At 42.8% G+C, this 13,573-nt stretch overlaps 1 protein-coding gene across 6 annotated transcripts in view; it reads right to left on the reverse strand.

Annotated features, from left to right (window-relative positions):
• SMARCC1 (SWI/SNF related BAF chromatin remodeling complex subunit C1) overlaps window positions 1-13,573 on the reverse strand; it is a 94,706-nt gene that overhangs the window by 52,037 nt on the left and 29,096 nt on the right. For all 6 annotated transcript variants that reach the window (XM_075746935.1, XM_075746934.1, XM_075746932.1 and 3 more), the window contains 6 exons: window positions 13,268-13,386; window positions 11,889-12,013; window positions 11,046-11,105; window positions 10,367-10,404; window positions 7,651-7,772; window positions 2,593-2,664 (listed from right to left, as the gene is read on the reverse strand). In XM_075746935.1, the coding sequence (XP_075603050.1) occupies window positions 2,593-2,664; window positions 7,651-7,772; window positions 10,367-10,404; window positions 11,046-11,105; window positions 11,889-12,013; window positions 13,268-13,386 (536 nt within the window). The remainder of the gene's footprint in view (window positions 1-2,592; window positions 2,665-7,650; window positions 7,773-10,366; window positions 10,405-11,045; window positions 11,106-11,888; window positions 12,014-13,267; window positions 13,387-13,573) is intronic.

The raw sequence follows: 13,573 nt of genomic DNA on the forward strand, positions 1-13,573 counted from the left end.
GTGAGAAAGATAAGTCAACTAGTATTTAGTTAAAATCCCTTTTAAGACAGTAACCACCCCCAGGCACTACTGTCACAAGAATGAACTTGTGTGAGCTTTCAAAACACGGTATTTTGTTTGGCCTGAAAACTAAGCTGGAGGCAAGACTTCTTCATTCAGAAGGATTCTTCTATTTTATTTAAAAAGAAAACACAAAGCCAAGACCACATGCTACTCCTGCAATCCCTAAATGGCAACAAAAATACATCTCTAGCATAACATCAGGATTGGGAGGAGTCCCTAGCTTGCTTCACTCATAGGCAATAACCAGTAGCAGCTCACGGACGAGTACCAGGAGACCTGATGTTACTATGTCAACTGAAAAAGGAAGCATGGGATTACACGTGACGATCACATCAACAGCAAATATGAAAGATAAGCGTTCTTTCACAATTCAATCTGTTTGCGGTCTGAGACACCAAGTCCTAGAAACCCCAAATCAAAAATATGCTGAATAATGAAACTGGTGGAACAGAGTTAGTGTCAAATACATTTTGGATCAAATACAATTTGGAATCACTCCGATGCACCTAGGGTTACCTCTGCAACTCGGACATGCAGAGAAGTTGCCAGTAAAGACTACAGACTGAAAATCATTCACGGTGCCAGGGACCACAGCAGGTCTCTAAGGCAATCTCCTACTCAAACCATGGTCAGCACTGAATTTTCACCAGGTTGCTTAGGGCTTTGTCCAGCAAGGCCTGACAGACTCCAAGGATGGACATTCCCAACTTCCCAGGGCCCCATCCCAGTGCTTTACCTTCTTCAGAGTGAAAAATTTCCCTTATATCAAGATAGAACTTGCTGTGTTTCAATTTGACTTAATTTTTCTTCTGCAACACCCTAATAACGAGCCTGGCTCCATCTTCTCAGTAACCTCCTCGTGCACTGGGCAACTACTATAAGGTCTCCCAATTCTCCTCTTCTCCAGGCTGAAAAAGCTTAGTTTCCATTTTTTATCTCGAGATTAGATCAGAAGGCTCACAAAAGAACAGTTGTGCCTGAGAAGAGGAGATTGAAGCACAAGAACATTCTCTGAAGTCCGCCTTGTTCACCTGCCGGATGAGCAACGCAGGGTGGTATCACCACCACCCTTGGCACCAAGAACGAACTGAGGAAAACAGTCTGAAGAAGTGTTCGGTATGAAAAGTAGACGGCTTTGCTGATGTTGAGACAATATACTGAGAATACACCTCAAATGCTTCATTTAGTAGTTAATTCTAAAAAAATGGTTTAAAATCCCCCAAAAGCTGCTTTGGAACTAGACCAAGATTTGATACTGAGATAAAGCGAACACGACTAGCCTAGTTTCGCTTGTCCAAGTTGATAAGCACACAATGGTCTTCTCCTTTTGGGGGAGGTTAGGATTATAATTTTAATAGAAACAAGCACATTGTTCAAAAGCCTGATGCTGACCATCTTCCTTTAATCAACCACCTTTCAAGATTCTTCTGAATAACTTAAATTTACTGTTATAACAGAAAATTCCAAGGGGAGGTGTACTTTTACCAGCACACATAACAAGCCTTGCAGTAGCTTCTCAAGATAAGCACTGGATGCAAAATCAGAGCTTATCTTGTTACGCTGCTAAGTCAGATCAGAAGTTAATCATTTGATATATGAAAAAACCTGCACTATCTCAAGACAATAATCAGCTTTATTTATTTATTTCAAACAGCTTCAGGGAAGCTCCAGGAAAGCTGTTTAGGCTGTTTGAACAACTGGGCGTGTATAATTTTGAATTAAGAACACTTAAGTTCTCCAGTAGATACCAGATCCCACAAGATGAGACAGGTACAAACTGGATCTAAATTCAACTGAGAGAACTCCACCTAGATTTAACAGGCATGTCCAGGATTCCAATGTCACGAGAAGGTTTGGAACAGCTATAGAAGAAAAAAAAAATATTTTTCTTCTTGCAATGCACAACTCCAACTCTCTAATTTAGATCTGACTACTTAATATTTGAAAATACAGTTACATCTCAGGCCTGCAAAGATTCGTTTTCCAACCCTCACCTGCACTTTCAGAATTACCCATCAGCTGCTCAGGGAACCATGAAATCAACACAGAGAACTGTGCAAAATCCGTTCCACAGTCCAACACAGCATCCTACAACAAACTCAGCAATCAGCGCTTACACACAAAACTCCTGAGTTGCAAACATACAGCATGGCATGAGAAGAGAGAGAAATACGGAGGATTATTAAGTTTTTACAGTATCATGAAATTTTTCAGATGATTGTGTCTTGTACCACACAAAAACAGTTCAAAAAATTTGTTCCAGTATTTCTTGGGAGAAACCAGATTTATTTTTCCTGGATAACCACTATTAACTATTACTTTGATATTTAAAGTTGTACCTCTAGAATGATAATGCAAACATCACCGAACTGCAAGCAGCGGTTGTAGAGGTACTCTTCTTCTTTCACACCCCTAGAGACAGTATCTGCTTAACACACGCACAGCTGAAGTGACCACAGGATTCACGAAACCTGAAGCTCCTTTATCTTGCCGCACTCTTATACACCTATATTTACAGGTTTTACTTACATTTCTGGTGTCTTGGACTTGTTTTTTCCATTGAAGAATTCAGGAAGAGCACGACGTTCAATCACATGAATACTGTAATGAAAATACACGATTCAGATGCCAAATACTAAATAATCTTGGAGTACTCTGCACACATCCAAATGAATATTTTGAGGGAGAATATTTATAGCAAGGGTTTGTTTTGTGGTGGGTTTTTTTTTTTAATAAACTCTACTATTCTAGCATGACCCTTTGAAATTGGCTTTTTTCATCAAATAAGCAAAGTTGCATTAAAAAAGCATAAAAAAATTCATTCACTGATCAAAGCAAAACTACGCAACCCTAATCAAACTCGGAAAAGTGGGGAGCAGCAGCACGTTTTCACCTGTACCTTCACCAGCTCTGTGTTCCGACAGAAGCATCCTTCTATTCTCCAACCTAGTTGGTGCAAACACTCAAAGTGCCGATGCCTCCAAGAAACCAAGCTTACAAGATAGGAGTGCAAGTGCGTGCTTTGAGTCCAATCCCAAAGTTGGATCTACAGCAATTACTAGTGCTCACATGTCAGAGAGGAGACAGCTGGCTTCGAGAACATCACTACTACTTCCCTAGTCAACTGGGAAAATAAAATCCCAAGTACAGATATTTGGAGCAACTAAACATCATCTTAAATTCAATTCTTCCCTTTTGCACTCCAAGGAACCACAGAGCAAAAACTGACTATGTATGATAGAGCAGAACTAACAACACTCGAGGTGCTATGCAGTACGTAAACTAAGATAAAGATCCCAGCAAGTTTGCCGACGACACTGAGCTGTGTGGTGGGTCGACACGCTGGAGGGAAGGGATGCCGTCCAGAGGGACCTGGGCAGGCTGGAGAGGTGGGACTGTGTGAACCACATGGAGTTCAACAAGGCCAAGGGCAAGGTCCTGCACGTGGGTCGGGGCAATCCCCAGCACAGCTCCAGGCTGGGTGGAGAATGGATGGAGAGCAGCCCTGAGGAGAAGGACTTGGGGTGCTGGGGGACGAGAAGCTCCACATGAGCCGGCAACGTGCGCTGGCAGCCCAGAAAGCCAGCCGTGTCCTGGGCTGCGTGTCCAGCAGCGTGAGCAGCAGGTCGAGGGAGGGGATTCTGCCCCTCTGCTCCGCTCTGGGGAGACCCCCCTGCAGTGCTGCGTCCAGCTCGGGGGGCCCCAGGACAAGCAGGACATGGAGCTGTTGGGGTGAGTCCAGAGGAGGCCACGGAGATAAGAGAGGTGCTCCAGCCCTTGGATCATTAAGAAAGGCTGAGACAATTGGGGTATTCTAGTGTGACCTTTCAATATTTAAAGGGGTCTTATAAAAGAAAGATGGGGACAGACTTTTTAGTAGGTCGTATAGCTATAGGACAAGGCATAATGGTTTAAAACTAAAAGAGGGGAGATTCAGACTAGAGATAAGGCAGAACTTCTTCCCTGTGAGGTTGCCCCGAGAAGCTGGGGCTGCCCCTGGCTCCCTGGCAGTGGTCAAGGCCAGGTTGGATGGGGCTTTGGGCAAGCTGGGCTAGTGGAGGGTGTCCCTGCCCATGGCAGGGGGTGGGACTGGGTGGGCTGGGAGGTCCCTGCCCACCCAAACCACTCTGAGGTTCTGTGATTGAAATTCAACATTAGTTATTTGACAGATACATTAATTTTTTTTTCCCCTTCCATAGCTGTTCCATGTGAAGTATTTATGTTCTTTTAGTAGAATCTTCCAATCTGCAGTACTACCAGCCTGACAATGTAAAAGACACTGCAGAAACTGATAAAATCCCACTCTCCTATTTGCTAAATAAAAGACTGGAAGAAGTGATACGATTTATTTTAACATAAAGAAATTCGGTCCTGAAACATTTTAATTGCACAGTGGTGGCACCCTTGGAGTTCTATCAGCAACAAATCAACAAGATCATGTGTAACCCATGCCATAGAGCATGATATAAGAGCACCTGGACTGCAGAGAAAAATTATCATGTAAACAGCCAGAATATACGTACCTTGATTAGTCAACTTTTTTTTTTTTCCCCAATCTTAATACGGAAAGTGTTTGAGGGCCCTAAGATTTAACCCACCTATTACTAAGTAGGGAAATTGCTTCAAGATTAAAAAAATTTCCATTTATAGCAAGTGCCAGAAACGCATGGCTTGTTAGATTAACTTAAGACAGAAGGTTGTAGAACAGCACACACTTTCTGCACGTTAAAAATCTTGAGAACTACAACAGTCCTTTAAAAACTGTTACTTTTAAAGGAAACACAGAAAGATCTATCCTTTACAAATCTGCCTTCCTCCTATCTGTTCAGCTTTTAACCTACCATGTAATCGTCCTTTTACACTGATACCGTTTACTCTTAAATTGCCATTCCTAAGAAAATACTCTAACTTGAAGATGAAGATTAACCAATAAACCGTTCAGGTTGTAGTAACAAATTATCTAGTTCTCACAATGAAGTTACCCAAAGCATAAGAGATTACAATGAAACTGAATTGAGCATTAAATAAATTTTATCTTTTTACTAAGTAAAACATTAATTTTAGCAAGGACTATTCTAAAACAGCAGTTTATAAAATGTTTTGAGAAGCAGATTAGGATTATTCTTCATCTTGCTTTAAATTAGTTGCAACTGGACACATTAAAGAAATATTTCCAGCTTGGGGGGCTGCAGACAGTGGTTTGGTTGTATATTCACACATCCCAGGAAGCATCTTGCTGGCACAGCAAGAGCAGCAGCACCTGCGGTCTGAGGTGGGGCACTGCTCTGTATATGCTCTCTGGTTCTCTAGAATTCCAAAAAACTATTTCTAAATGAAAAAATGCCCAGAGACAGAAAAATGTCAGTCTCACAGCTGTGCGTTATTTCAGCCTCAAATCTAAATCAGCTTAACGTGCTGTTTCTGGAGCACCAGGATCTAAATCACATCATCCCGCTACCTTGCGGACGTCCACTGCTCCCATCAGAGATGATTTAAGGTAGCCTTTTACAAGGTCGGAACAGGAACGCCTAATGCAAAATGAAGTTTATTCTCTTTCTTCAGTGTCGTGGCTCAGCCCCAGCCGGCAGCTGAGCACCATGGCGGGATGGGGAGGAGAATGGGAGGAAAAAGGTAAAACTGGTGGGTTGGGGTAAGGACAGTTTACTGGGACAGCAAAGGGAGAGGGGAAGGGCCGCAACAGGACTGAGAACAGAACAGACAAAGTGGGTGATACACAGCCTGTTCTACCCTCCCTGGCCAGCTCCCCCCTTATAGAGTGAGCATGACATCATATGGGAGGGAATATCCCTTTGGCCAATTTGGATCACCTGTCCTGGCTGTGTCCCCTCCCAGCTCCTGGGGACAATTAACTCTATCCCAGCCAAAACCCTGGACAGCTCAGAAATACTTCATTAGTCTTTTAGCCGTGTTTCACAGCCAGATTTACCTCTCGGGAGCGCCATTACAACTCCTGCTGCTACTACAAATGCACCAATTGAGAGTTTTTGACCAACCGTTATTAGCCAGCCGCTCCCAAAATGTACTTGTACAATAGCATAAGAGTGATCTCATGACGAAATGTCATCACCGTTGCAATTTTCTCAGTAGGGAAGTATTATTATACCTTCATTTTACAAACAAGGAACTGAAGCACAGAGACTACAGATATACCTGCCTTGGCTTAAGGTAAACCTCAATTAGCTCGAGCTACGCAAAGTTGCCTTTCCTGATCCACAGGAGCTCCACAGCTCTTTATCCCTTTATGAAATGCATCAGCGGAGCGTTTCATTCTGTGTACAGAACTACACCTCGAGCTTTTCATAGAATCCCAGAATCGTTTAGGCTGGAAAAGACCCTTAAGACCACGGAGTCCAACCATTACCCCAGCACTGCCCAGCCCACCACTAACCCATGTCCCCAAGCACCACATCTGCACGGCTCTGAAATCCCTCCGGGGACGGGGACTCCACCACTGCCCTGGGCAGCCTGTCCCAGGGCTTGACAGCCCTTGGGGGGAAGAAAGGTTTCCTGATCTCCAATCTAAACCTCCCCTGGCACAACTTGAGGCCGTTTCCTCTTGTCCTGTCGCTTCTTCCTCGGGAGAAGAGACCGACCCCCACCTGGCTACACCCTCCTTTCAGGGAGTTGTAGAGAGTGATCAGGTCTCCCCTCAGCCTCCTCTTCTCCAGGCTAAACCACCCCAGGTCCCTCAGCCGCTCCTCATCAGACTTGTGCTCCAGACCCTGCACCACTTGGTTGCCCTTCTCTGGACACGCTCCAGCCCCTCAATGTCCTTCTTGGAGCGAGGGGCCCAAAACTGAACACAGTATGGCCTCACCTCAGAAAGCAAGTATTCAGAGCACCAATCCTTACAGTTGTCACCTTAATTTACTACTAACAAAAGTTGTCCACTTGTGAAAGTTGCACATGCTCAATCCTAATGCTCAAGCGTCATAGCACATTTTTTTAGATTCCAGCCTAAACAATGTCTCAACTCCTAGAGCCAAGACAAAAATGCATGCTCAAATGACAGACAATCCAGGCAACTGACTATTCCTTATTCTGTTTCCACACCACAAAAGTTTGAGTATACAGAGAACATTAGGGTTACTATAGAGAGTTACTTGGTCACAGCACACCACAAACCTCTGTCTCCATGGAGGATTCCCAAATGAAACAAAGATATATCCCTGTATAATCAGTGACTTATCCTCAAAGTCAAGATTTGAAGCAAAATAAAAAGCCACCAGCTTTCAGAAGTAGATACAAACATAGAAAGATCATACAATGACTAAAGAAGTAGGGAAGAGAAGGGACTTATTTTCCCATGGTGTGCGGGGGAAATCAATGTAAAGCAAAAAATGCTGAGAAGGTCAACTGGAGATCTATGCTGTTTGAAATTCTCTTCCCCATTCCCAATCCCTGAAAATCGCCAGAAGTCAGCTCAGAAGGATTTGTAAATGGAAAAGATGTACCCACACATGGGAACTAGACCTAAACAGGAGTCATTTCTTTCAGCGCTCAGCCTGATTTGAGAAATAACCACCAAAACTTTAAATCTTTTCCCAGTCCCAATTATTTTCTTACCAGTTGTAGTCAAACCAAGATGCATAGCTCGGAATAATGATGTGGTTGGTTTGTTCCGTGACGTTATCTTCACCTGGATCAACTGACCGACTTTGATCGCCTTTGTTAGGATCTTCATCTTCCTGTATCATGGAGGGAATACAACGGTTAGTAGGTTACAAGACACATACCTAACAACTCTCAGCCAGTGCAAAGTTTGCCCAAAACAAGTGCTTTCCAATCCTGTGCAGAATAAACTTTTCTTGATACAATCTCTGCTCAATAGGGAAAATCTCAGGGACCAGAGAAAGTGCAATCTGTGTCCCTGAAAATATTAAAGCAAGCATAAGGCCAGTAAGAAGTTTTCACCGAGTCAGCTCTCAAAATCTCAAGGATGTACTTGCAGTACAGTTAGATCACGCTTTGCATCCTGCTTGTAAAATTAAGCATGCTCTAACTATGGGAGAAAACGCTGCACTTCAATTCTGCAGTATACTGCAGCCACGTGTGACGAATACAGCACAAATCTAGAGCACTTTGTGAGCTGTCAGCCGAGCTCTCGCTGCCATCTCCAGTTACTGACACCGCACCAGCTCTCAATATCGTCTAAGACGGGTCGTATGTTTTGCCACTCTTCCCCCATTAACCTTCTCGCTCCTCAGAAGAGCATTAAAGGAAATCAGATTCATTACTTCTAGTTTCACTGGGAGACACTTGTCAGCAGTAATAGTTTCATGTCTGCCACACCGTGTCTCATTACCCTGGATTTTTGCTTGGATAAACTCACTTTGATCAATTTTAAAGCTGGTTTTGGGGTTTTCTCTCTTGTGGAAGAGAGACACTGAGTGCAACTTGTAACTCTGCGTGTCCCTGTGTGTGCTTCCACTCAGGGTGTGAACAGACCCATGAGTTTGCTCACGTAGAGGTGTGAGGACATCCGTCACCGAGATTTTATAAGATTCCCAAAAGCAGAGGAGAAGCCTTTGGTCACTTTCTGCTGCTTCACAACAGAAGCCTCCCGTGAACTCCAGGTGCTCTGAGTTCCAGCACACGTTCACTTCTGATCCGAAATGATAAACAGAAGGGTATGGAGGTAGCACAGAAGGAGGGTCAGGATGTGATATGAACTCTACCAGAAAACCTCAGGTGCCATTTGAAAAGCTGGCAGGCAACTCAACGTTAAATGTTTTTCTTTCCCTGAATTACTAATCCAGACAGCTTTCACAGAAACAGAACAGACTTAAAAATAACCAATGCTCTAAAGCAAGACCTTAAAGGGCCATTGGTATTGATGATGTATCTTTCTGGGGACTAAACTCCCCCCAAGACAACAAGGTATCATTCTAAATGTATTTAGTGATCTGACACTAACCATGCAGAAAAGAAGTCCTTCCTCTCATCATCCCCCCTACTTCCAACACCCTTCTCCTCTCAAAATGCATTCACTGAACAGAGAAACAGACCACAGACTCCCCAAAACACCATTAAGCATAGGACATAAAAAGCAAACCTCTGCCAATCTAACATGGAGCAAATACTAAGGTTGCTGCCTAAGTCCCGCAGTGCCAGGGATGGAGATGTTACACCAGAGGGGGGAGAAAAAAAAAAAAAAAAGTATTTCCCACACTGGAAAAGCCCACTGCCACACTCCAAGTTGGTTTCCCTAACTTGGAAAACAGTGCTTGCCTAAGAACCGTGTTTTGGTGATCTCTGTTCACATGACTGTACCTAGATACTTGACGCACCGCTCCTCAGTGTGATACCTGCGCCTAAATCCTACCAGACAGGTCGCTTATCAGCTAGTCGGCGGTTTGCAGACCTAGAGTTGTTATCTTTCCCCATTTGAAAACATAGGAAAGGATTTTTGAGCATTTCTGAAAACATACACAGCTGGGACGTATGAACTGAAATACAGGAGAACTAGAAATACGTCAGTACGGAAAGTCCGATTTTCTTGATTATGTGTGTAAGTGAGGACACATCCAAACGTCTGTGCCTGTGCAGGTCTGCAGCTGTGTGAGTCTCACAGACGTGATCTCTTCTTACCTGCGTGATCAGGCAGCCATCATATACTAGTTACAGATAGTGCCTGGCGTGCCAACAATGCAATTCAACACAGAAACCACCCCAGCAACTCTATTAAAGTCATCAGGAAGCCTATCCAGCGTTTAGATTTAGTTCTGAAACCTAAAGAAAAAGCATAACCTTTGAAAAATCTTGCACCTCAAAAACGCCTCTTTGAAAATACCTTGCATCTGTCTCCTCATTCTCATTTTTGATATACTAGATTCAAAAATACAAAATAATCTCACAGCATTTGTAGAATTTTTGTAATAGCAAGCCAACATTCCTACCAGTAATGAATTTAATCTTATATATCACCTGAAAAACATTACAGGCTAAGTTACCAAAGAGGAGATGAAGATCTTGATAGGAGAAGGGGTAATGGCTTTAAACTAAAAGAGGGGAGATTCAGACCAAATCTAAGGAAGAAATTCTTTTATGCTGAGGGTGGTGAGGCACCGGCACAGGTTGTTCAGAGAGGTGGCAGATGCCCCATCCCTGGAAACATTCAAGGTCGGGTTGGACGGGGCTCTGAGCAACCTGATCTACTTGAAGACGTCCCTGCCCGTGGGGGGTTGGACTAGATGACCTTGAAAGGTCCCTTCCCACCCAAACCCTTCTGTGATTCCATGATCTCAGTTTCTACCAAACCTAAAGAAATGGCTGCTGTTACCTTTCCTCCAGTTGCCACTGTCTCCTCATCCTGCTCATCTGAAAGGTAAAAGCATCGAGAATTACACTAATAAAAAGCCTCCAATTGCTCATAAGCCTTTTGAGCAACACAATTGCTTAATTGGGAAGAGTATTTCATTTGTTTTAGAAGGGAAGCGAGGAGGAAAGCAAAGTGGACCACACATCATTAAGGCCATCTCATCCTTATGCAGGCACTCAACTATCCCAGCCAAGGGAACAGATAAGAATACAGAGGAAGGATAATTAGAATTTTTCCACACTTAGGAATCCATACCTAATTACCGCCTTTCCCAGTGCCCTAGATGTAGCCTCGGATAATAGGATACAGGACACTAGTTTGTATCTCTCATGTCAAAGGCTTAGCAAAGCTCAGGGAACCGGTGATTCACCTTGATTCCCAGCAAGAAAAGAAAAATTCTACCAGGAAAGAGCTTGTATGTCATTAAAAATAAAGTGCCTATAATGGAACAGCCTTGGCAAATGAAAGAGTCAATGTTTCAACTCAAACACATATGAAACCTGAATTAATTCAATAAAATAGTAGAGATTCCTTTTAAAATTGACAGATTTAAAAATACTTATTCTGTTGGCCTGCAAACAAGACTTTACTATAAAGCTTAGGGGAGGGGGTGCTGAAGGGTGCAGTGTGTTTGTTTTACCGAGGTCTGCTACCGTTCCTCCTTTCACAGGCGTGTTTTCACTGTCTTTCTTTGGGTTCACTACAAAAGCAAGATTGAAACTCTGATGAGTAACTCTCAGACAAGACAAAGTCTAGCATGCTTTTACTATCTTATCAACAGTTTTGTTGGTGATGTCTTTGCAGTTCAAAAGAGTTCATCTGTGCAGTTTAAGTACAACAGCCCGTTTGTTTCACTTCTCTGTAATTTCACATCTGAACACAAAGCAGCTTCTATTCATGCGGTTAGTGGACTAAGTACCGTACTTTCTCCACCTGTACAACATGTAACAATTCTTACATGCAAGTTCAAACCAGGTAAAAACCAAACGGGGTGACACCCAAAAAGGTTTGGTGTCAAGGACTTAATAGAAGGAATTATTGTCTGACTTAACAGGTATTGCATAGATCAACACTTTTCTGGAAATGATTAAGCACTGAATGCATTTGGGATGTTCTTAGAGTTTCCACTCATTTGAGGCGCTTATCTTGGGTACTTGGCATACAATTCTTTTCCTCCAGAAAACTCCATACCCCAAAACATGAACTCTGTGTAATGGGTGAGTGTAGTCCTAAAATAGGGGAAATTAAACGTTTATGTGGATTTTTGTACATGTTATTCCAAAAAGCCAAAACAAGGTGAATCTGCTGCCCTTCTCAGCTGTCACATTCAAGTCCCTGGCTAGAGAAATTTGGATGGGCACAGATCACCTGGCCCCATGGCTGCAAAGTATTTCAAAGATCTGACAAAATACATGTGTATTTTTTTCAGTGCAGTTTAAGCAATTGTTTTAACATCCAAACAATCCAGTTATGCATATTTTACCATTTTTGGGAAGTACCACTTCTTCTATATTAGGTACTGGCGTGGGATCCTCCATGTCCTTTGTAAGGTCTTCTTGCTCATCTTCTTCCTTCTGCCCTCTCCTTTTCCCATACAAGGCTGCTTGTCTAAAAGAGATCAAACAAATTCTGTGCCAGCTGCAACTGTCAGATGTTCTCATCTTGACGTTCTTCTTCAGATACCAGGATTAAAGGACTGGGTTAAAACACTTATGAAAACATGAATGCTGTAGGAAGTGGTGCTGGTGGAGTTAATGAAAAATATCCTCTGTATATTACTAAAACAAAGTAAGTTTAAAAAAATTAATAAATAAAATAAAATGCTGTTTTCCACTGTTTCCAGACTGGAGATCACCACTGTATATAAGTCTTAATTCCAACCCAAAACTGTCTCCAGCACGCCAGCAGCACTTGCACACTAGTGAGATTGCAGGGAGCAGTGATTCACTTACATTTGTCCTTTCAAAAGTTGCAATAATGGCATCTGCCGCGCAGGACAGAAGAGGCAACAGACCTTTTCAAGGCATGCTGCCTTATTTAACAAAAAAGGCTGGCTGCTACGAGCTATCTGCGTACCGGGGAAGCCATTTCGGGAACAAAGGCAGCATCAGCCACGCCTCTCCTGACAGAATCTAACTCAGACTTTACATTTGGAACAAAATTAATTCAGATTATGAACCAATTCTTTCTCACTTCAGACAAACTTCCAGTCTTGCCTTAGCAGAGCCCAACAGGTCTAATAAAGAAGACCCGGATTTTTAGTTCAAAAGTGCTCCCCTCTATACCCACACATGAACTCCCACAAATAAGCTCTTATTTGGATAGAATACCAGCCTTTTGTTTTTTCAGAGCTCAAACTACCACTGAAAACCCCCCAATCTGTAGGCCACCTGTAATCACGAACACTACTTGGTTAAAGTTGCATTCAAGAAGTGGACTTTAAAATACCTATCTATGTAGATAAAAACCTCCTCAATCAAATGCAGTAATTTATGGGGCTATACCTCAAAAAGTGTACATGTACTACACGACTGCGCTAACAGAACTAGTTTGAGCTATTTTAGAAGCAGCTGAGTAACTTTTCATTTGGTAAGTTCTACTCCTGATGCAGTGAACCCCATCACTGACGGATGACACAACAACTTGCACTAGACTCTCCTCCACCTGCAGGCAATACATTTCTGCAGAGGAGTAAAGAAATTACATACACTGCACAAGCAAAAGAAAAAAATCACACAAGTCTACTGTAGAAATAATTATTCTATTGTAATCCAAGGCGAGACAAGCGAGAGATGACAGAGATCACCCCACAAGTATTTTGTAAAGAAAGTGAGCCTCAAACTCCAAGACTTAGACACTCACCCTTTCTTCCCTGTCTTTTTTCTTGACTCCACAGGAGTGGGGGGTGGAGAAGGAGAATGCTTTCTCTTCCTTGTACTTGCTGCTGCTTTCCTGTCTCTCCTCTCCGGACTACGTACAGGCTGTCAGAGAAGTGAAGGAGTTAGCTCATCCCAAATACTACAGTTATTGAAACGCTGTAGGCTACGCTCTTCTTTAATACATCCTACAAGAGAGAAGCTAAAAGCAATAATATCACAACACGCACCACATTCAGCTCCAGAATATTTCCATTAGTCAACATGAAAACCCGTACATTTTCTGCAGCCG

This window comes from Balearica regulorum, chromosome 2 (assembly GCF_011004875.1).
Source record: "Balearica regulorum gibbericeps isolate bBalReg1 chromosome 2, bBalReg1.pri, whole genome shotgun sequence".
Classification (NCBI taxonomy): domain Eukaryota; kingdom Metazoa; phylum Chordata; class Aves; order Gruiformes; family Gruidae; genus Balearica; species Balearica regulorum.